The sequence below is a fragment of the Ovis aries genome, chromosome 15, assembly GCF_016772045.2.
Source record: "Ovis aries strain OAR_USU_Benz2616 breed Rambouillet chromosome 15, ARS-UI_Ramb_v3.0, whole genome shotgun sequence".
NCBI classification, from domain to species: domain Eukaryota; kingdom Metazoa; phylum Chordata; class Mammalia; order Artiodactyla; family Bovidae; genus Ovis; species Ovis aries.
In genome coordinates this window covers 28632946-28654339 of record NC_056068.1, presented here as the reverse complement: position 1 = coordinate 28654339, position 21394 = coordinate 28632946, and the positions used below count along the sequence as shown (strand labels likewise).

The 21394-nt window shown below is 43.3% G+C and overlaps 1 protein-coding gene and 1 long non-coding RNA gene across 4 annotated transcripts in view; one reads left to right on the top strand and one right to left on the bottom strand.

Annotated features, from left to right (window-relative positions):
- The first annotated feature begins 704 nt into the window (after window positions 1-704).
- The window catches only part of JAML (junction adhesion molecule like), a 29678-nt gene continuing 8988 nt past the window's right edge, over window positions 705-21394 (top strand). For both annotated transcript variants that reach the window (XM_012095521.4, XM_060399774.1), the window contains exons 1-6: window positions 705-773; window positions 5275-5337; window positions 8706-8860; window positions 10514-10739; window positions 16189-16301; window positions 18006-18243. In XM_012095521.4, the coding sequence (XP_011950911.1) occupies window positions 5295-5337; window positions 8706-8860; window positions 10514-10739; window positions 16189-16301; window positions 18006-18243 (775 nt within the window). In that variant the 5' untranslated portion in view covers window positions 705-773; window positions 5275-5294. The remainder of the gene's footprint in view (window positions 774-5274; window positions 5338-8705; window positions 8861-10513; window positions 10740-16188; window positions 16302-18005; window positions 18244-21394) is intronic.
- The window catches only part of LOC132657861 (uncharacterized), a 46634-nt gene continuing 43481 nt past the window's right edge, over window positions 18242-21394 (bottom strand). The window contains exon 3 of one of the 2 annotated variants that reach the window (XR_009596594.1): window positions 18242-19102. This is a non-coding gene — a long non-coding RNA (uncharacterized LOC132657861). The remainder of the gene's footprint in view (window positions 19103-21394) is intronic. The other variant, XR_009596593.1, reaches the window with a different exon arrangement.

Sequence of the window (21394 nt, the reverse complement as noted above, 5' to 3'; positions counted from 1 at the left end):
TACAGAACAAGTTTCAAAAAACAAGTATGCCCATGTGTAAGTCAAACCAATGCAGGCAAGATTGAAGGTGTGTACACTGAAAACACTTATTTTGAAGTGGTGACTTGAAAGCAAAAGATTCCTTGATTCAAAGAAGCTTTGAGTTTTTAATCTAGGATGTCCAAGTCACCCGAGGGATTCTCTGAGGAATAAAATGCTTCTTTTATGCTAGAAATGCTGATGACACATGGCCAGGGGAGATTGACATGCCTCGGCGGTGAGTTGGAGGATGGGACAGGCATATCTTTGGAAGCAGGGATTGGCTATATTGCCCTTCTGTACTGAGAGGAAAAATAAAATTGCAAGATTGCTATATTTTAGATACAGAGTAAAATGTTTTGTATTAATCTTAAATGTATTTTGTTTGCATGAAGCTGACTTCTCAGCTTGTTTACCTGGAACAATTCAACATCCCATCCTAGGAGACTGTCACCTAGAAGAGGAGATGACACCTGCAGAGGTCTGAAGCATGAGGCTTGCCTCAGTAAGGTGAATTTATTACCTCATTTTAGAATGAAAGTGTAAATAAAAATTGAGTAATAGGCCAGCTGACTGAAACGAGAACCTTAATTTGGAGGTTCCTGTTTGTGTCGCTGCAGCCACCTCAGAATGCACGCATATGGTTTGATCTGAGCCTGACCTTCTGTGCAGGCAGAAGTGTCTTCAGTCGGACTTGGGAACTGCAGTAGTGGGAGAATTGAGTGAGTTGCTTCTCCTGGTGTTCATCATCTTGGGTAAGCGCCTGCTTTGTATTTCTTAAGCAGTGACTTGAACTGTTCTCACTTGGAAGAAAGCTGGTTCTGAAGGTTCTGAAGGTTTTCATTTAAAGGCCATCCTTTTGGGCTGTGAGGCAATCCCAGAACTGTGAGCCTCTGCAGGAGGACTGCCATAAGGTAGTCTAGTGGGTCCAGTTTTCCTTTCTGCAGTGTAGAGTAACCTGTGTTAAGATCCTCAGAGAAAAACCCAGTAAGGTTTGCTCTTAATAAAAGAGTAAATGATGATGATGATGGTGACAAGCTTTAGCTTTTAAGTTGCTTGTGGCTTTAAGATAGAGCTGTGGCTGGCTGTTCCTTGGACTCATGGCAGAACTCTTCCTTTCTTTTCTCCCAATCCTACACAGGCCAATATTTAACCTTAAGAAGTCAGGAACTTAAACCTCCCAAGAGGGCTAGGCTGTTCATGCTTGCCTCACCATCTGCATGGCCGGATCTCAGGGAAAATAAAGTAGGATGGTTTAGATAGAAGCTGGTCTAAAGGAGAGAGCAGGAGTAATGACTGCCTGATTGAGGGAAGGTGGTGAGGTTGTCGGTGGGCTCAGTGGTCACTTGTCCTTACTAGGGGCAAACACTTGACTGAGAGAGAGTGCTTCTCCCTTATTTTGTCCTGTAATATTGTAATATTGAGGGGGTCATTTCCGCATCCTGTGTGGTCATCTCATTTCTGAAGATTTTCTGAAGATTTTTCTGAAGATTTTTTTTTCTGTTATAATTGTGCCAAAGACACAATTCCCTTTCACTTTTAATAATAGAAAAGGGGATCCTGATAGTTACAACTCCCCAGGGGTGATAGAAGATACTAACCAAGAGTTACATTGTGAAAGAACCGTGAGCTCAGCTCCAAACATTTGACCAACACATGAGATAACTTACTGTGCGGAATTACCTCAAGAACATGCTGGTGAGAAGATAAATCAGCATCTGGGAAGAAAGCTGGCAGAGTTGAAGATTCAGATGGAGTCCATCAGGTGCTTAAGGTTCATCTGAGTGCTCCTGTTAGATTTTTTAGAGACTGAGATTCATATATGTATTCTGAATTATTCATCTGAATAATAAAATTCTGAACTATATGTATATATAAAAGCTTATCCATCTACTATTATTTGTCTATCTATATTACATGGTAGGAATTTCTGAATATCTGCCAACTAACTGGGAAACTTGAAACTTGACTCAAGTCATGTTCTTGGCCCATTTAAGTGTTTATTAATTCATTTGATCAGTGGTCCCTGGACTTTCACTCTGGGTCTTACTCTGTGCTGGTGCTGGAGATGCATTGGCCAACAGGCATGGCTCTTGGCCTCATGAAGCTTATAGTCTTAGGGGGTGATGGGATGGAGTACAAGCCTTTAATCAAACAAGCACTTAAGCAAATAGGTAATTAGAAATTGTGACAAGTGCCCTAAAGAAAGAGAAATAATAGTACTATTAAAACATGTGGCTAGGATGTGCCCTGGATAGGGCGGTTTGGGAAAGGTTTCCTTGAGGAAATTACATTTAATTTGAGATCTGAAAGATGAATAAGAGTTAACTAGGGGCAGGAGGTGGGAAGAACAATCAGTCAGGGGGATCAGATTAATCTTATTTTGTTAAATGAAGTTCAGGAAAGCTTTGCTCTAAAACACTGATTATTTTCACATGCGTGGAGGAGACGTCCATAGTAGTAAGGACACAGTCTCTGATCCAGGAGACCCCGGTTTGAATCCTGGCTCTGCCGCTTGCTCTATGCTGTTAGGCAGGTCACTTCACCAATTTGTGCCTCAGTTTCCTCACGTGTAAAACCTCATAGAGGGTTGTGAGAATTAAATTGGTTAATGTGCAGAGCACTCAGACCGTGCCTGTCACATACTCTTCTCTAGTTTAATGAGTGTCAGCTACTGACTTCTAGCGTGGGGCTATAACTAGAGGGGAAAAATCTGATCCTTTAATGTTAAGGATAAGGCCCGGGGAGATGGAGTGGTTTCCCAACTATCAAAGAATCAGTTAATGGAATGTCTGATCTGGGAAGAGAATTTTTTAAAAACTTAATGCTCTTACTGTTAAGTCATCGCTTCTCTATTCATTCACACAGAGTTCTAATGATGCCTTTGAGTACTTAGGACTGAAAATGGGTATCTTCTATTTGTCAGATTGTTGGCACATTTCTTAGAATTTGTTTGTAAAAGATTTGGGTGTGGCTCTGTGTGTCTTGAGTTTGGTGACTAGATTCAGAATCTTTTTGGAGTCGCTGGTTTCCTCTTAAAATAGAACAGTGCATTTGCAGGATGTCGAAGCTGATTTCAATTTGATGGTTATATTGGCAGCTATCAGCACGTATCCAGTGCAGACACCTCACCAGTGCTGTAGCACAGGCATGGGACAGTCACAAATGAGATGCATTTTGGTCCTGCCTTTGAGGGTGTAGGCAAGTCTACACTGTAATCAATGATTACTCCTTGGTGCAAATAGTGCACTGCTTTGGGGAATATAGGACAGCTATTTGCTGGGGAATGAAGGGAGCGCAACCAACTTCCTGGAGAAAAAATTCATCCAGAATTTAACAGGGATTTTAGTTGTCCCAGATATGATGAATTAAAGTTATGCTATAAAGGAAGCCCCTTATCATGCTCAGCGATGTATGTGTGGGATAAGGTGGGTGTATCTTTTATACAGAGCTGGAATAAACCATGCTGTGGCTATCTTGAGAGAGATCTGTATTTTCATTAGAAATACTTATATTGGGGAAAACTTAATGTGACTTTTGGTAGATCTGAGTCAGTGTAATTGTTATCTTCATTGTTGTAATGGATTCAAGAACCGAAACTTGAGAAGTTTCCAGTTCATTCTGATTCATCATTTGCCATTCTTGTAAAGGTAGATTCTCAGAGTCCAAAATCTCCTCTAAAGCTAATAACTCTATTTCCTATATGACTTTTAGGCTTTAAAAAAATAGGATCTTATATAGTAATGCTTTCTATTTTTTTAAGCACTGATATCTACATTCTTATATCTGATTCTTGCATCGTTATCCCCAAGTTATAGGTGAGGAAATTGAGGCTCATCAAGGACAACTGACTTTCTGCATAAGCAAGACCTAAGAAGGGCTGGCTTGAACAGCTTGACCCTGATTTTCCAGATGGAGAATTTTTTTTAGTGATTATTTATGGCTGTGTTGTGTGTTCGTTGCTATGTGCGGGCTTTCTCTAGTTGTTGTGTGCTGACTTCTCACTGTGGTGGCTTCTCCTGTTGTGGAGCACGGGCTCTGGGCATGCATGCTTCAGTAGCTGTGGCTCCCAGGCTCTAGAGCACAGAGTTGTGGTGCCCAGACTAAGTTGCTCTGCGGCATGTGGGATCTTCCCAGATCAGGGATTGAACCCATGTCTCTTGCACTGGCAGGCAGATTCTTTACCACTGAGCCACCAGGGAAGACCCAGATGGAGAATTTTGTTGATTAAAATTCAGATAAGAAACTTTTAGGTAATCATTTTTTAAAAAGTTGGAATGGCCACCATATATGTGCTGGACTTCAGCAGAGCTGGCTAGGGTAATATGATGTTAATACACCAAGAAGACCTTTCCTTTCAGCAAATTCTGAGGTGGAATTACTCCAGGATGTTAAGGGTTCAGAGATCATGGCCGAGGCCCACCACAGGAGTAGGTTAGAACCTGAGGCTGGTTGAACTGTGACTCTTTGGAGTTAAGGTATTTCTGTTTTGTTAAGAAAACTGTGGGGCGTTGCGTAGAACAGCAAATCTATTCCCAGGAAATGGTGGATGCAGTGAAATTTATACCACAGAGATAATAGAGATGTTTTAAAGTACTTTTGCCTGTGTACAGCCCAATTCTCCTTCTACTCATGCTATCCTGCCTGAAAAAGTGAAAAAATAAAATCTCGCCATGGACCTTTCAGGTGGCTTCTTTGTGTCATAGAACTTGGTGAATGCCTTAACTGAGTTTAAAAATTTCCCCCTTATTTGTGTATCTCCTTTCTTACATGTTCAGAACGTTCTTTATATATTTAAGGCAGTTGTTTTAATTTAGTTGGAGTATAGGTAAACATTTCAGGCTGAGTATCCTGTAATTTTTCATTTTTATGAAACTGTCAGACTGTAGATTGTTTAGAGTTGTCATCTCAAGGTTATCCTGGAATTATTTGCTTTTACTTCTCTCGAAAAGCAACTTTCATATAATCTTCCCTTACAGCCAATCTGAGGCAGCCCCCAAGTGACTCCAAACACCACTGTTCTGTTTCATCATAGCAGTTACCAGCATCCGCTGTTTCTTATTCATGCATTTGCTGCTTTTTTCTCTCCATTTCCCTGCCACATGCAAACTGCATGTGACCCAGGACCTTGTCTTCCTTGTTCCATGCTGCATCCTAGTGCTTCAGAGAAAGACTGGCTCATAGAGGTGCTCACTATTGATTGGTTAAATGAGTGAATTCCTAACACTATTTTCTGATATTTTTTTTTCTTTTAAGATTGAAAAATTGACAACAGCATGTTTTACCCACTGAAAGTCGTCCTGATGCCAGTGTTACTGGGTAAGTAGAAGCCAAGGGACCAAGGAGGGTATTTGATTTCTTTCAAGTCTCATGTGTGTTCAGAAGCCAATTTTATGTATTTTCACTTCCCTTTGCTTTGCTGAAACGGAAACCCCAGCCTGGAACTTTATAGTTTTGTTGAAACAGTTGTTTTAGAAGCCAGGTAGCAGACTCTTTCTTGGAAAGCTGAATATTCCTCTGTTTCTATTAGAAACAGAATGCCTTTTGGTCCTAACTGGGTGTTCTATGACCTTCCTACAGAATATGAAGAAAGTTTCTCACTGGCATTCCTGCACTTTCAACTGTTATCTTTAAAACCACAGCTTGTTGCAGATCAGGAAATGAAATCATCAAAGAGAGTCCCTAAGCTCCTGTAATTGTTTTCTTGCTTTAGCCATGCCAGCCTTCTTGCAGTTCCTCAAATGCACTGAGCTCTTGCCCAATTTTTGATAGTTTCTTTTGCCTAGTACCTTCTCTCCCCACTTCACCCTAGCAAGCCTGCCTAAGCCCAGTCTTCTCCTTAAGCTCTACTTCCTTTTAAAAAGCCTGCTCTGGTTGCCTCCCTGAACCGGGTTGGAGTCTCCTGTTCCTACAGTGGTCAAGGCTGCTGCTTTTGGCTCATCTGTTGTCTTTTCGTCCTTTAGCTCCCTTTCATCTGTTAGTCCCTTATCTCTCTCTTTATCCCATGGATATGGCTCTGTCAGAAGAATAAATTAATTAGGTGCTTTACTCTCATGACTTTTAAATTTGTTTTCTTAAAAAATTTTTTTTTGAATTTCATTTTAAAATTTATTCTATTTATTTATTTGGCTGTGTTGGGCCTGAGTTGCAGCGCTCGGGATCTTTAGTTGTGGCATGTGGGATCAAGTTCCCTGTTGAAGGATTGAACCTGAGGTCCTTGCATTGGGAGCTCAGAGTCTCAGCCACTGGACCACCAGGGAAGTCCAAAATTTTTTATTTTATTGAAGTATAGTTGATTTATAATGTTGTGTTAATTTCTGCTGTGTAGCATAGCAATGCAGTTATACATATATACATACTTTTTCATATTCTTTTCTATTGTGGTTTATCGCAGGATATTGACTGTTGTTCCCTGTAATATACAGTAAGACCTTGTTGTTTATCCATTCCATTTTTCTCTTTTTTATTAGCTTTTTGGACTTCACGTGGTAACCTAAAGAATGACTCAGCAAAGTGCACAAAAGAATGGTCTTTGCTTTAATTCCAGGCAACATAGCATTTGCACACACATGCAGTTAGACATGTGCACGCACAAGAAAATAGTCCACATTAGAGACGTTTTTTCACCATGGAATCAGGGTTATAATAATCTCAGGGGCTTCCCTGATAACTCAGTTGGTAAAGAATCTGCCTGCAATGCAGGAGACCTGGGTTTGATCCCTGGGTTGGGAAGATCCCCTGGAGAAGGGAACAGCTAGCCACTCCAGTATTCTGGCCTGGAGAATTCCATGGACTGTTTAGTCCATGGGGTTGTAGGAGACTTTCACTTTCACTTTCTTTTCTTTCCAGAGATGGGTGAAGCAGCCTGCAGCATTTTGCCCTTCCATCAGAGACTTAGCGGTCTAACCCCCTGTGGAGTTGCCTGGTGACACTGGGCGACCAGGATTGTACTTCTTGATGGAGAGGTTTTCCTCCTCTGTAGAAGTCTTGATTTCTTCAGTTATTTTTGTACAAAGGCTGCTGGTCAAGTCCAAGTTTCTCTCTGCTTTTCTTGCTGCTCTTACCTTCTAGCAAGCTCTTTTAATTCTACAGTCAGCAGTCTTCATATCACATTATATAGCTTCTTATCCCTTTAACCACACTTGAAGCTGCTCAGTTCTTCCTTACAGGAAAATTCCAAATCATTTTTGGAGGTACTTTTGATTTCTTTCAAAATAATTCCCTCCAGAGGGTGGTGAGTTCATGTTTTCTTTCCCATCTTCCCCACTGTGTGTGCCTGCTGTTGGGCAGGAAGTTAACAGTCTTTTCTTGGGACAACAGCTTGGATGGAGAGGCCAGTGCATTTTCTGTTTATACCCAACTCCATTCACTTGGCTCTTCTTTGATGGGAACTGGCCAGCAACTGAATGTGTCTTGCTGTGGTTGTCTCTTTACATAGAGCATGTCTTATGAAAACAGAAAAATCCATGTGATGGTTTTCTCTTTAGAAATGGTTTTCTCTTTAAGTGAAAAGAGAAATTACTTGAACAATGGACAGATATTGGAGGGCTATGATGTAGACTAACCCCTAGAGGCTGGAAAGCCAGGCTGAGGGCAGAACTGGAGGGGGCAGGTGGGGAGAAAGCCAACAAAGGAAATTCAAGGGAGGGGCCGCGCTCTGTATTGACCTAATTACAAGGATCTGCACTACGGCCAGAATCAGCCAGCACATCCAGAGATACGCTTTTGTAGAGGAACGAAAAAAGGAGAAAAACAGAGGGAAGCAAAGTTACCTGTGAACTGGCCTTTCAGTTAGGGGACTGGTGGGAAACCAGGAGCTGGAGACATCATCACCTGCTTATAGGCGCCTAAATTCACTGCCTCAAGGCAGAGGCTTCAGGGTTTCTCTCTTTCTTCTTATTTTTGTTTTGTTTTTTGGCCCTGCTGCGTGCCTTGTAGGATCTTAGTTCCCCAACCAGGGATTGAACCTGTGCCCTCAGCAGTGAAAGCAACTACTGAACTGCCAAGGAATTTCCTCTCTTTTTTCTTTAGAAAGGACATTTCAGGGGTGAAGACTAGAAAAGAGGGAGGGTCTAGCTAGGAGCATTGGACAGTATGAAGACTGTAGAAGTCCTTGACTTGAGCCGCATGGGGGTAACCACAGGGTATTTTTCTTACCCTTGGGAATGCCATGCTGGGTTGAATTAAAGGCCTCTGAATACTTTGTTCACGTTGGGTCATTTGCTTAGTCATGTCAGACTCTTTGTGACCACCAGGCTCCTCTGTCCCTGGAATTCTCCAGGCAAGAATACTGGAGTGGGTAACCATTCCCTTCTCCAGGGTTTTTTCTTGACCCAGGAATTGAACCCGGGTATCCTGCATTGCAGGCAGATTCTTTACCATCTTGAAGGGAAGTGAAGTGAAGTGACGTCGCTCAGTCGTGCCCGACTCTTTGTGGCCCCGTGGACTGTAGTTTACAAGGCTTCTCTGTCCATGGAATTTTCCAGGCAAGAGTACTGGAGTGGGTTGCCATTTCCTTCTCCAGGGGATCTTCCCGAACCCAGGTCTCCTGCATTGCGGGCAGACGCTTTACTGTCTGAGCCACCTGAGCCCCCAGCAAAGTCTGCATCTACTTGGAGATTAATACTAAGTTTAGTTGTTGAGTGAGTTTGTCTGATGATGTCTCTCTTGCCTGTTGCCTTCTCTAGGTTATTCCTTGGGCCTGAATGACTTGACTATTTCCGCCGTGGAGCTAACAGTTCACGTGGGTGATTCAGCCCTTCTGGGATGTGTTTCTAAGAGCACAGGGGAGAAACATGTGACCAAGGTAGACTGGATGTTCTCATCAGAAGAGCACACCAAGGTAACAAGGAGGAAGCCCTGCCGTGTATCGGAAGCCCCTGGCCAGCGGTGTCAGAATGTGGGGGGAGGGAGAATCAAGTCATCCCGTGCCATGAGGTGGGGTTTCAGGAGCTGGGTTCTGGAGCTCGCCAGAACTGAGCCGCCTCCTAGTTTGATCTCTTGGCAGTACATAGCTGATTACAGTCAGCTGGGAATGTTACTCAACCTCTCTGAGTTTCACTTCCCCATCTGTGAATAATGGTAATACTTACTTTTCAGGTCTTTGAGAAGCTAATAGGAGACATACACATAAGATTCTTTTAGTTTCTTTCCTTTCCTGTTTCTCCCATTTGTGGAGTAGCATAGGTGGGTGGGAGGGGTGAGAAAAATGAAAACACATTGGTCTAGACAAAAAGAGTTATGGCCCAGGCACAGAAATGATGTCATAGTAATCTTCAGGAGGGTGGAGATTCTTTCAGCATTCTGCTGATCCATTTAAGTGCTGGGGAATCATCTCTTTCTCCCTCATGGCTGCTTAAACTGTTAGGATTTAACTGTTGAACTGTTAGGTTCAGCATGGCTGAGTGAGGGAGCTCTTTGGATTAGCAAAAGTGTATGAAGCCTCATCTTAGATTCTGTGGAGATGCTTGTGTATCGGGCTCATTTGTGAAATATACTCCGAGTAATGTATGACTGGTAATAAAGTCCTAAGGTTTTCAAATGAAATATTGTTTCAGTAGCTCAGAGCCTGTTATTTCCATAATATTACTATCACTCAAATTTTTGTTACTATTTACTTTTTTCAAAGATTTTTTTTTTTGCTGCAGACCATTTTTAAAGTCTTTATTGAATTTGTTACAATATTGCTTCTGTTTTATGTTTTAGTTTTTTGGCCCCAAGACATGTGGGATCTTAGTTCCCTGACCAGAGATTGAACCCTCCTCACCCTCTGCACTGGAAGGCAAAGTCTTAACCTCCTGACTGTTTATTGTTATAAGAGGGGTATACCCATGGCCTAAGTGAAAATAAGAATTCCCTATGGCTCTTCCCCCCAGTCTGTAAACCATTTCCTTTGATGACTCCTTCTCATGCCTTATGATGTGCTGCCTGGAGGAGGGTGGAAAGGAGAGGGGTGACAGCTAACGTGGCAGGAATTCTTACAACAGCCTGTCTGTGGGGTTGCATTTAGATGCCAATGAATCCAGGGGCCATGGCAGAACACAGGGAGGTACTTTTCAAAAGTTGTGAGTTTGTGGAATTCCCTGGAGGTCCTGTGGTTAGAACTCTGTACGCTCACTGCCTCGAGTCCAGGTGCAATCCCTGGTTGGAAAACTAAGCTCCCACATGCTGTGCAGCATGGCTAAACACCAAAAGTTGTGAGTCTGAATCCCCAGAGTGATTTTCAGAGTAGGTGTTACATTTTACCTTAAACTGTAAGAAATGAAAATGTGTTCACCCTGTTTCTCCAGTTGTCTTTGTCTAATAGAAGCCACAGAGTCTTGTGTCAGTTAAAGTATTGTCTGGCACATTCTTCTTCTTAATTGGGTACCAAGTACTTTGATCCTGGTGGTGACGATGACTATGCTGCTTCCATGGAACAGGGGCTTTTGAACTCAGACTTCTGGGTCTGGTGCCATGGGCTTGAAATTTCCTCTGATGTTGTGTTGCCTTCCAGGATGAGTACGTGCTCTTCTATTACTCCAACATCAGCGTGCCTGTGGGGCACTTCCAGAATCGTGTGCGCTTGGTGGGGGACATCTTACACCATGACGGTTCCCTCCTGCTCCAAAACGTGAAAGAGACTGACCAAGGAAACTTTACCTGTGAAATCCGCTTCCAAATGGAGAGCCTCGTGTTCAAAAAAGTGGTCGTCCTGAATGTACTGCCAGAGGAACCCAAAGGTAACATGAATGCTTACTCAGAGAAGGGCAAAGGGCAAGAGATTTGGTGTGCAAAGAGGGATGTGAACTGATTTTGTTGAGCAAATCCTAGTCAGTGGGCTAGGTACTTACTACGAAGTGAGTCCTCAATAAATGGTGCTTGCTATTTATTATTAGTTTTTTAAAGTAACCCACAGAGGATTGAAAAAACATTATCTATTTAATACTTTTGGCTGCTCTGTGTCTTTGTTGCTGCTCGCGGGAGTGGCTACTCTCTACTTGTGGTGTGTGGGCTTCTCGTTGAGGTGACTTCGCTTGTTGTGGGGCATGAGCTCTAGGGCGTGGGCTCCGTAGTTGTGGTGCATGGGTTTAGTTGCCCCATGGCATGTGGGATCTTAGTTCCCAGACCAGGGATTGAACCTGTGCCCCCTGCGTTGGCAGGCAGATTCTTAACCACTGGACCTCCAGGGAAGTCCCAATGGTGCTCTTTAAATAAAAATAATAATGATCATTATTTTATCATTACTTTAAACATATTTCATCCTTATGAAAATTCTGTGAAGGAAGTACCATGTTCTCCTTTTCATTTTATAGATGTGTTAACTGAGGCTTAGAGAGTTTAAGTGACTTGCCTGAGGACATATATTTATTAAGTGGCATATCCAATACTTGGACCCTGGTACCTCTGTCAACATAGATCATGTTCTTTCCATTATACCCTGCTGCTCCCCATAAATTTTGCAGATTGATGTTGTCTCCATATTTTGTAGGTAACTATGTTTTCTGGGGGATATAAAACAAATGAGCAGGTTTCCCTAACTTCCTAGGATCTCATGTTCCTGTTTATAAATAGCTTCTGTAGTTTGTTTGTTTTAAAAACATGCTCTGTAGAACACTTAGGGTCCAAGGGACCTGGTGGGCCACACAGAGCGTGAGAACAAGGCAGGCGGGGACAGAGGACCTAGTCACACCAGGACCTCAGGTTTCCACCTCCACTACAGCTGAGTCCTTTTCCTTTTTTCTGTTGTATTCTTGGACTTCCAGGTAAGATTTTGTTTGAAGAAAGAATTCTGCTGCTTTAAAAAGTTTGAAAATCACAGAATTAGGGATACTCTTCAAATGTGTGAAATGGAGACTTCGCTGGTGGTTCAATGGATAAGAATCCACCTGCCCATGCAGGGGACACGGGCTTGATCCCTGATCCAGGAAGATTTTACATGCTGTGGAACAACTAAGCCTGTGCGCCACAACTACTGAAGCCTGTGCACCCTAGAGCCCATGCTCCGCAGCAAGAGAAGCCACAACGGTGAGAAGCCCGCTCAGTGCAACCAGAGAGTGGTCCCCTCTCTCCACAGCTAGAATAAGCCTGCACACAGCAATGAAGACCCAGTGCAACCAAACATAAAAGATTGGAAAGAAGAAAACAACAACAAAAAAGTGTGAAATGGAAGAACAGTCTATGTCCTCAGGAGGGCTTGCTGTCTAGTGCAGGAGCTAGGATCTAGACCTGTCTCCCTGCCAGCTTGCTTAGGTCTGTCCTTTCAATGAGCTACTTTGGAACACCCAGCTCTCCTCTCTGGTGACACACTCATCACACCTGTTCAGTTGTGTCTTCCCTGTCCACTTGCATCTGTGTTCTTGGTTTCATGACCAGCCCCAGGCACAGCACCTGGCACAGAATACACAGTCAATAAACATTTGTCAAATGAATGAAATCCTTAGGTTAGCATCTCTCACTTGATTCTGATTTCTAAAAAAATGAAGTGGTAGACGGAATTGTGGAAAGTGGCCTCTGACCTCACTCCTAACTTCATATTAACACTTTTTATCAATTGCATTTTTTACTTTGATTTCAAAGCTAGGGCTCTCTGGGAAGAAGAAATGAACCAGCTACCTGTGTCTCCCAAGGAGTATCCTTGAGTTACCCCTTTCTTCTTTGTTCTCTGATGCTGGCCTTGAGAACATGCAAGCATGTCCTACAAAATGGTGCCTTTTCCTGCTTAGGAGAGACACAGAGGGAACAAATCCAAAGCAGGCAATTTTAAGAGTTGAGTCCTTGGGAGTAGGCTAGAACAATTTTATGGGAGGCAGATATTCTCCAGTAGCCAGTGGAGCAACTGGTATTTACTTTTTCCTTCCAGCCAGAGTGGGAATAGATCTGAGTGCTAACCACTTGCCTGGTAGCCATCTACTCCCAGGTGGAAACTCATGTACGGCTTCCTCCACGAAATTTACTCTTCAGTTTGTAATTTTTCCGTCTTTCTACTGCTTCAACTCTTTTACTCATAGTTCTTATTTTAAAAGCTAGAGACAGTTTTCTTTTTCTTTTCTTTTCTCTCTCTCTTTTTTAAGAATTTGCTTCCTTGTATTCTGTGAAAGGATTTTAAGGCATCTGAATGTGTGTGTTCACCGATTATATAATTACTCTGTATAGATATATAATAGTTAATGAGATGTATAAAGAGAACAAAAAGTAATTGTTGCTCAAGCATGTGCATATTATTTCAATCATGTGATCTGTATTTTTAAGATTCAAAATAGAATTAAAGTTTTCATAGCAGATAAATTGCCTGAACAATGTTTTGAGTTGTTCAGGGAGAGAAAATACTCTTACTGAAGAGACTCATGCACGTGGTAGGTGGCATAGTAGGTGAGCTTTAGGTGACTTCTGGATCCTAACTTCATTCAGTTCAGTTCAGTTCAGTCATGTCCGATTCTTTGTGACCCCATGGACTGCAGCATGCCAGGCCTCCCTGTCCATCACCAACTCCCAGAGTTTACTCAAACTCATGTCCTTTGAGTCGGTGATGCCATCCAACCATGTCATCCTCTGTCGTCCTCTTCTCCTCCTGCCCCCAATCCCTCCCAGCATCAGGGCCTTTTCAAATGAGTCACCTCTTCGCATCAGGTGGCCAAAGTATTGGAGTTTCAGCTTCAACATCATTACTTCATTACTCTAGTTATTTTTATTCTATTCTAATATCTTCTCAATTAATGAAGGTCTGTGATACTAGAAAGAAAGTGAAGTTGAAAGTGGAAGTCACTCAGTCATGTCTGACTCTATGAAACCCCATGGACTATACAGTCCTTGGAATTGTCCAGGCCAGAATACTGGAGTGGGTAGCTTTTCCCTTCTCCAGGGGATCTTCCCAACTCAGGGATCAAACCCAGGTTTCCCACATTGCAGGCAGATTCTTTACCACCTGAGCCACAAGGGAAGCCCAAGAATACTGGAGTGGGTAGCCTATCCCTTCTCTAGCAGATCTTTCCAACCCAGGAATTGAACTGAGGTCTCAGGCATGGCAGGCAGAAACTTTATCAACTGATCTATCAGGGAAGCCCCATGATACTAGAAAAAGCCTACAAAGGTCCACCTAGTCAAAGCTATGGTTTTTCCAGTAGTCATGTATGGATGTGAGAGTTGGACCATAAAGAAAGCTGAGCAGTGAAGAATTGATGATTTTGAACTGTGGTATGGAGAAGACTCTTGAGAGTCCCTTGGACTGCAAGGAGATCAAATCTGTCAATCCTAAAGGAAATTTGTCCTGAATATTCATTGGAAGGACTGATGCTGAAGCTGAAACTCCAATACTTTGGCCACCTGATGGGAAGAACTGACTCATTGGAAAAGACCCTGATGCTGGGAAAGATTGAAGGCGGGAGGAGAAGGGGATGACAGAAGATGAGATGGTTGGATGGCATCATTGACTTGATGGACTTGAGTTTGAGCAAGCTCCGGGAGTTGATGATGGACAGGGAAGCCTGGCCTGCTGCAGTCCATGGGGGTTGCAAAGAGTCAGACAACTGAGCGACTAAACTGAACTGATGATACTAGAAAGGAGGGAAGATAATGAAATAATTAAAAGTCCATGTTTTAGAATCACATCTGACAGGCTTTAAATTTTAATTTAGAGAAAGTTCCTAATATTTGAAAGACAAGTTTCAGGTGTATAGACAGTTTTCTTACAAATAAAAATAATGTTAACTTCCTGTACTTTTGCTCTAGAATCAGCCATCTCTCCACTTATGTGAGGTGGTAACAGTAAAGGGGGTGAGAACGTGTGGGCTTTGGTTTCACTCAGGCCGGGGTGTGAGTTCTGCTCTGCCTTTTACTGGCCATGAAGTGCTGCGCTCATGCAGTTTCTTCCTCTGCGAAATGGGAGGATAATAGTGCATATCTCAAAATATTGTAATGACTAGGTGATAACCTAGGTGTTTAGCACATGTCTGGTGTGTTGAAAGAATTCTGAATATTTAGTTCTTATTATTGCATTTAAAATATAGGGTTCAATTCTTGATATACTCATAGATTTAGAGGGCATTTTCTTCACGATTGATATTCTTTGGAGTGAATTTTTATTACTTCCAAAATAATTCCCCCTCCACAGAGTTCCAAGTTCATAATATTTCCTTTTGCTTTCCTCCCATTGTACATCTTTTCTGCTGAGCGGGAAGTTAGTGTTCTCCCAGGGACACAATTTGGATGAAAAAGTTAGCTGATGTACTGTGTTGCTTTGTGAGCTTTGCTCAATGCTCCTTTGAAGGAACTCTGTCCAAATAAGACCTAGACTTGTGTCTCCCTTAAATACCATCCTGCCTTTCATTTCTTGACTGACTTTGTGGTTCACTTATATAGAGCACTGTTGAAAAATCAGAAGCATCTTTCTAATTATTTTCTTTTTCAGGGACTTCTTAAAATGACATAAGTAGTAAATATATGATGGGATCAGCTGTTTACACAAATAAGCAGGAGGAAAAGACTACGAGTTGGAAAGCCAAGAATGGGAGGAAGGGGGAGCAGGTGCGGAAGGGGGAACAGGTGGGGAAGTGGGGACAGGAATTAAAATGAGAGAAAAGTCAAAAGGAAAACTGTCTGTTGTTTGACCTAATTAGCAAGCAGTCCTGTGACCTATAGTCTAGCGAGAATTGTCCTAAGCAAGTCCTAAGACAACTTGTAAAAGAATTAAGTAGAAGAGAGTCACCCATGATTCAGTTTTTCACCTGGGAGAGCCAGTGGGTTATTTATAAGAATGAGAGTTATTTCTACTTCCTGTTTATGTTAAGCAGATGTGGTTACTCAAGTGGGCGAACAGAAAGTGGAGGGCTTCATGGTTTTCCATTCTTTGTTACAGGCTTGAAGTGAAGTTGGGGCTTGTGGGAGAAGTTCTAGGAAAGGAGAAGGAGAAAGGAATTAAAGAGAAGCCAGAAAGTGTTTATTGACATCAGTGGGACCCTCAGACTTGATGTTGTGCTGGCAGCTAGAGGGTGCTGTCTTATCCTTGGGGTATCGTGTTGGTTTGATGAGAGGCCTCCGAATATTCTGGCTGCACAGAGGGAAAGTGTGCAGTGTGGGGTGGTGACATTGGTTTTACTGCTGAGGATCTTTGGCTAAACATGATCTCTTCCAGAAGTTCTTTGGCTTCTAGAGACTATACTTTGAGTGTAACTTGATTTATCATTTTATCCCCAGAGCTGATGGTTCATGTGGGTGATTCGACTCGGATGGGATGTGTTTTCCACAGCACAGAAGAGAAGCACGTGAGCAGGGTAGACTGGATGTTCTCATCAGGAGAGCCTGCCAAGGTACGGAGGAGACGCCCTCATTGTGTGGTGCCAGGACAGAGTGGGGACAGCAAGAACCTAGGCATCAGGTGCCACATGTTGGTCTTATGAGGGCTTGGACTTTGGAGTTTGTTAAAAACACAAAACAAAACAAAACTGGGCCTCTTAGCTTGGCTGGGCAATTTCAGCTTCCAGTTGGGAAAAATGACTAATGAAGATGGTGGAGAAGTAGTTGCTACTGCTCGACTTGGGTTGTCAAGATGCATCTAGGACATGGTAATGTAGAACACTGGTTCATGACTTGGCTACAGCATCTTGGTTTTATCCTTTCTCTCTCTTTTCCTTTTTATAGAATTCATGGAATAACAAGGGGGAATGCTTTTGGTGACCAATGGGTTAGGCATAAGAATGATCGTCTTATTTGGGTTATTTTTGTGAGTTTTCTTCTGCACCCCTTCACCCCATTTATGTGATGGGATTTTCTTTGTCTTCATGGATGTGTTGAATGTTGGGATTAGTAATCCTGGAGGCCAAGATGAGGAGGGTGCTTCACAGGAACGCTGAAGCAGTAAACAGCAGGTTAGTTCGTTAGACCAGTAGATGTCAACTATGGCATGGTGATGTCCTGATGAGTCAAGCTGTGTCTTGAGAGACATCCCACATAACTTATTGTTAATAAAAGTTAAGATACAAAGCTTAGAAAGATTCACCTTTTACAAATGAAGACTTATTCCAGGTCATCCATACAAAATGTCATTTACACTCAGTTGATTCCTATATGCTGTTTGAGTGGATCAGAAAGGATGGCTTCATGGTGGGGTCTGGGGAATTACAGGTAGTTTCAGGTTCACCTCTGGGAACCCATTGTATATTTAATTGTCATCCACCAAACTGAGTCACAGCAGAACATAGGATGATAGTTGACATTTGTGAGTTATGAACTTGAATCACAAGAGACAACAGGTTAGGTGCCAGGTCTTTTCATTCATATTTGTGTCTGTATCCTTATTTCCTGTTCTTAGAAACTTCTAAAAACTAATGGTATTTATATACTTTTTTGAAAAATTCTGACACTTTTTTATTTAACAAGTATTTTTAAGGTGCCTGTTATATGGTGAACACTCAAAGCTCCTGCCCTGGTGGGAGACTTACAATCAAGATGGAGGGAGATACATAGAAAAATAATGAGGAAATAGGAATTTTCCTGGTGATCCAGTGGTTAAGAATTCGTCTTGCAATGTAGGGACACTGGTTTGATCCCTGGTCAGGAAACTAAGATCCCACATGCTGTGGGGCAACTAACACCCAATGCAGCCAAATAATAGTAATAATGAAGAAATATATACACAGTATGTCAGGTAATAGTAAGAGCTATGGAGAACAAGAAAGCAGGCTTTTGTGATTGTTTTTTTATGTAGGTGGTCAGGGAGGCCTCACCAAAAAGGTAACATTTGAGTAGAGGTCTCGGGGAAGTGAAGGAGGCAACCATGTGTCTGTCTAAGTGGGAAGAGTGTTCCAGGCATAGGGAGCAGCAAGTGCAAAGGCCCTGAGGCCAGCACTTAGGAGCAGCAAGGAGGCTGGTGTGGACCCGTGTGTCCGTGGCTTTGTGTTTTCTGATACTTTCTGATGATACCTTTACTGCTTCTACACGTAGGGCCTGTGAATCCCGAGAGCTCCCTCCAACCCCAGTCCTTCAGTCTCTTACATTTTGCCTTTCCCTTCTAGGAGGAGATTGTGTTGTGCTATCAGCCCAAACTCAGGGCGCCCAAAGGGTACCCCCAGAACTGGGGCCGCTTCCGGAACCGTGTGGACTTGGTGGGAGACACTTCCCGCAATGATGGCTCTATAATGCTCCACGGAGTGAAGGAGTCTGATGGAGGAAACTACACCTGCAGTATCTACCTGGGGAACCTGACCTTCAGGAAAACCACTGTGTTGCAAGTGATCCTGAAAGAGCCCCGAAGTATGTAACATCTGGCCGGGCGGGGAGGAGGGGCTGCATAGCTGGTAGGCAGGGGCAGTACTAGGGTGAAGCTGGAGAGGCTTCTAGGATGCAAAATTTAAGGAGGCATCACTCTCAGGTCCTGTACTTGCCTGCTCCTGATAAGCCTCGTACTTATCAAGCACTCCTACCCTGTGCTTGCATGACCTTGAGAGTAATCCCTCCTTAAATTTGGTCCCCTAGGCACCTTGCCTGCCTCACCCTAGTGCTTCCCTGATGGTAGGTCAAGGGAAAAAAAGGTAATAATACTGAGTGAATGCCAACCCCTCTGCCAAGCCTCACTCATGGTTTCTGTAATATACCAATTTAAAGATACAGGAGCTCAGAGATGGATTTGGGTCATTTTGACTTGGCTTCAAAGGAGATGCTCTATGCTCTGTAGTAGAAGGGAAGATGCTCCTGAGCTGGTGAGAGACAGCAAAGAACAGAGGAAACAGGAAGGGGAAGGAACCAAAAATAGAAGGAGTTTCTGATCCCAGGTTCTTTATTCTGGCAGTGTGTATTAAGGCCATTGGTGAGGAGGAGAGTAAAGACTCAATTGTGTTGACTGAGAGAGGTTGATAAGTAAGGGGTTAAAGTTAAACCGGAACCCAGTTAGCAGTCAGGATGTGGCCTGTGGACTTTGCCTTTTGCGAGGGCCCCAGGGGTTGGCTGTGGTTGGCTGGGGGCAGGGATAGGGGTGAGGAAGCACCTCTACCCTCAATACCTCTGGCCAGAGACTTAAGTCCATGGAGGCGCCTTCTTGTCAGTAACGGAGGATGCCAGCGGGAGAGGGAAGCAGGACAGATGGCTTTCTTCACTCTCAGAAGTCTTCCCTCTGCTTCACAGGAAAGAGAAGCCATTAGCGGGGGCTCATGCAACTTCTGAGCCCTCCACACCCTCAAGCAGACCTCCATCTACTCCTTCCTCGTCTTTGCCTGCCGTCCTGAGCTCCCTTCCCTCTGGGGGCTTATCTGAGCCGCTGTGCTTCTCCTCCTTCTCAGGACCCTCACAACATGCCTCTTTAAGCTCCACGGTCCATGGGCTTCTGCCATTAAGCACACGCATACACTCAACTCTTCCCCTTACCCGTGTCCTTGTCTCCTTTAGCTCTCACCCTATGTCATACCTTTTCTTTTTTCCCCTCTTTCACTTGACCTTTATTTATTTATTTATTTTAATTGGAGGATAATTACTTTGCAGTATGGTGCAAAGTACATCAACATGAATCGCACATAGGCATACACGTGTCCCTTCCCTCTTGAACTCCTCCCCACGTCCCTCCTCCCACCACCCCTCCAGGAGACACAGACATAAAGAACAGGCTTTTGGACTCAGTGGGAGGAGTCGAGAGGGTGGGATGATTGGAGAGAATAGCATTGAAAGATATACATTACCATATGTAAAATAGATAGCCAGTGTCTTACTTTTTCTTGAAACACCTTTATTGAGATACAACTCACACGCCACACAATTCACCCATTTAAAATGTACAACTCAGTGGTTTTAGTATATTCCGAGTTGTGCAACTTTCATCGAGATACATTATGCATTTCTTTCTAGACACAGTCAGATAGTTTGCTAAAGGACTGAACTCAGTGTCTTCTGTCTCATCTTGCATTAACCCCTAGTACTCTGCAGTCAGCCTTCTACTTGCACCTCTCCTCCAGTGTAGGTCACCAGTGGCACTCTAACTGTCTATCCTTGACCTTCCCCACCCCAGTAGCATTGAACACCATGTTCTGTATACGTTTAATATATTCTGTTAGACGCAACCTATCTGTCCATCCATCCATCCATCCATCCATCTCTGTATATGAACGCCACCCAGATATTCCACAAATACTCAAACACAAATAATCCAAATCTACCCCTCACACCTTTCTCCTGCCCACCTCTCCAACCTCAGTTGATGCCACTGCTATCGACATAATTATCCAACTGGATAATCGTACTGGATATTATCCAACTGGATAATCATACTGGATATTATCCAACTGAATAATTGCCTGGGAGTCGTACTTGATTTTTCCCTTTCCCAGGACCCCTAGTCTAACAAGTCAACAGGTCCTGTGATTTCTACTGCTGACTTTGGATCTGTCTTCTTTCTCATCTGGCACCATCCCCTGGCATCATTCTGCCTGTCAACCTGTCTCAGACTGTAGGCCTCTCACCAGTCTCTGCTTTCGCTTTGTCGCTACCCCTCATTCTCGGTGCGATCTTTCTCAATCACAAATCTGAACTTCCTACAGCCTTTCAATGTCTTCTGCATTGCCTACAGAAAAAAACAAAACACAAAGCAAAACGAAAAATTGAAACAAACTCCTCATTGAGATAATCAAGGTCCTTCATGACTTAGATCCTGTTATCTACCCAGCCTCATTCCCCATCACGCCCTCAAACACAACCTTAGACCCTCTTTCTAGTTTCTCTAAGCACCATCCTGAACCGAAAGGCTCCAGATGTTGAGTTTAATATCCCTACCTCCCCCACCCCAATCCTTCTCCCATTGTTGCTAAAATCTTTGATAGTTCGTTTCAGACTCAAATTTTACAACTTTTGCTGACAAAGTCTCAGGTTCTGCTCCCCATAGAACCGGGAGCCCTTTCCTCAGCGCTGCTTTGTCCCGCATGCGGACTGCTCTCACAGTACCTATAGCGTCTGTGGTGTTCCGTGCACACCCTCCCCCTCCTTGAGGGCACAGACCATGCGTCATTGGTCTTTGTATCTTCCGTGCCTAGTACTATCTGGCACCCAGGAGGTGTTTGATGTATGTGTTCGGAGTGAATTGAGGAAATGGGTGAAGGGTGCTATATAGATGGATGGAAGTGTCGTGCTTGGTATCATGACTATGGGGCTGTGTTGTAGCCTAGATACCTTTGAAAACAATCACTTCACCACAGAAAGGGCAGCAGCCTATAACATGTCTGTTTTTGGTGAACCACATTTTAAGATAGAATTGTTAATGTAAACGGAAACTCTGCTGTACGTCAGGTGATATTCTGTTTACCTACCCACCTTCATCTATATTTTAAGGGTAAAAAGGGGTGGGCAAAGGCTGGTTCTCAATCTAAAGGGGTCAGCTGGAGTCCCAGTGCTTCCATGTGGGGTGAAGTCTGGCCTTCTCCCCCTG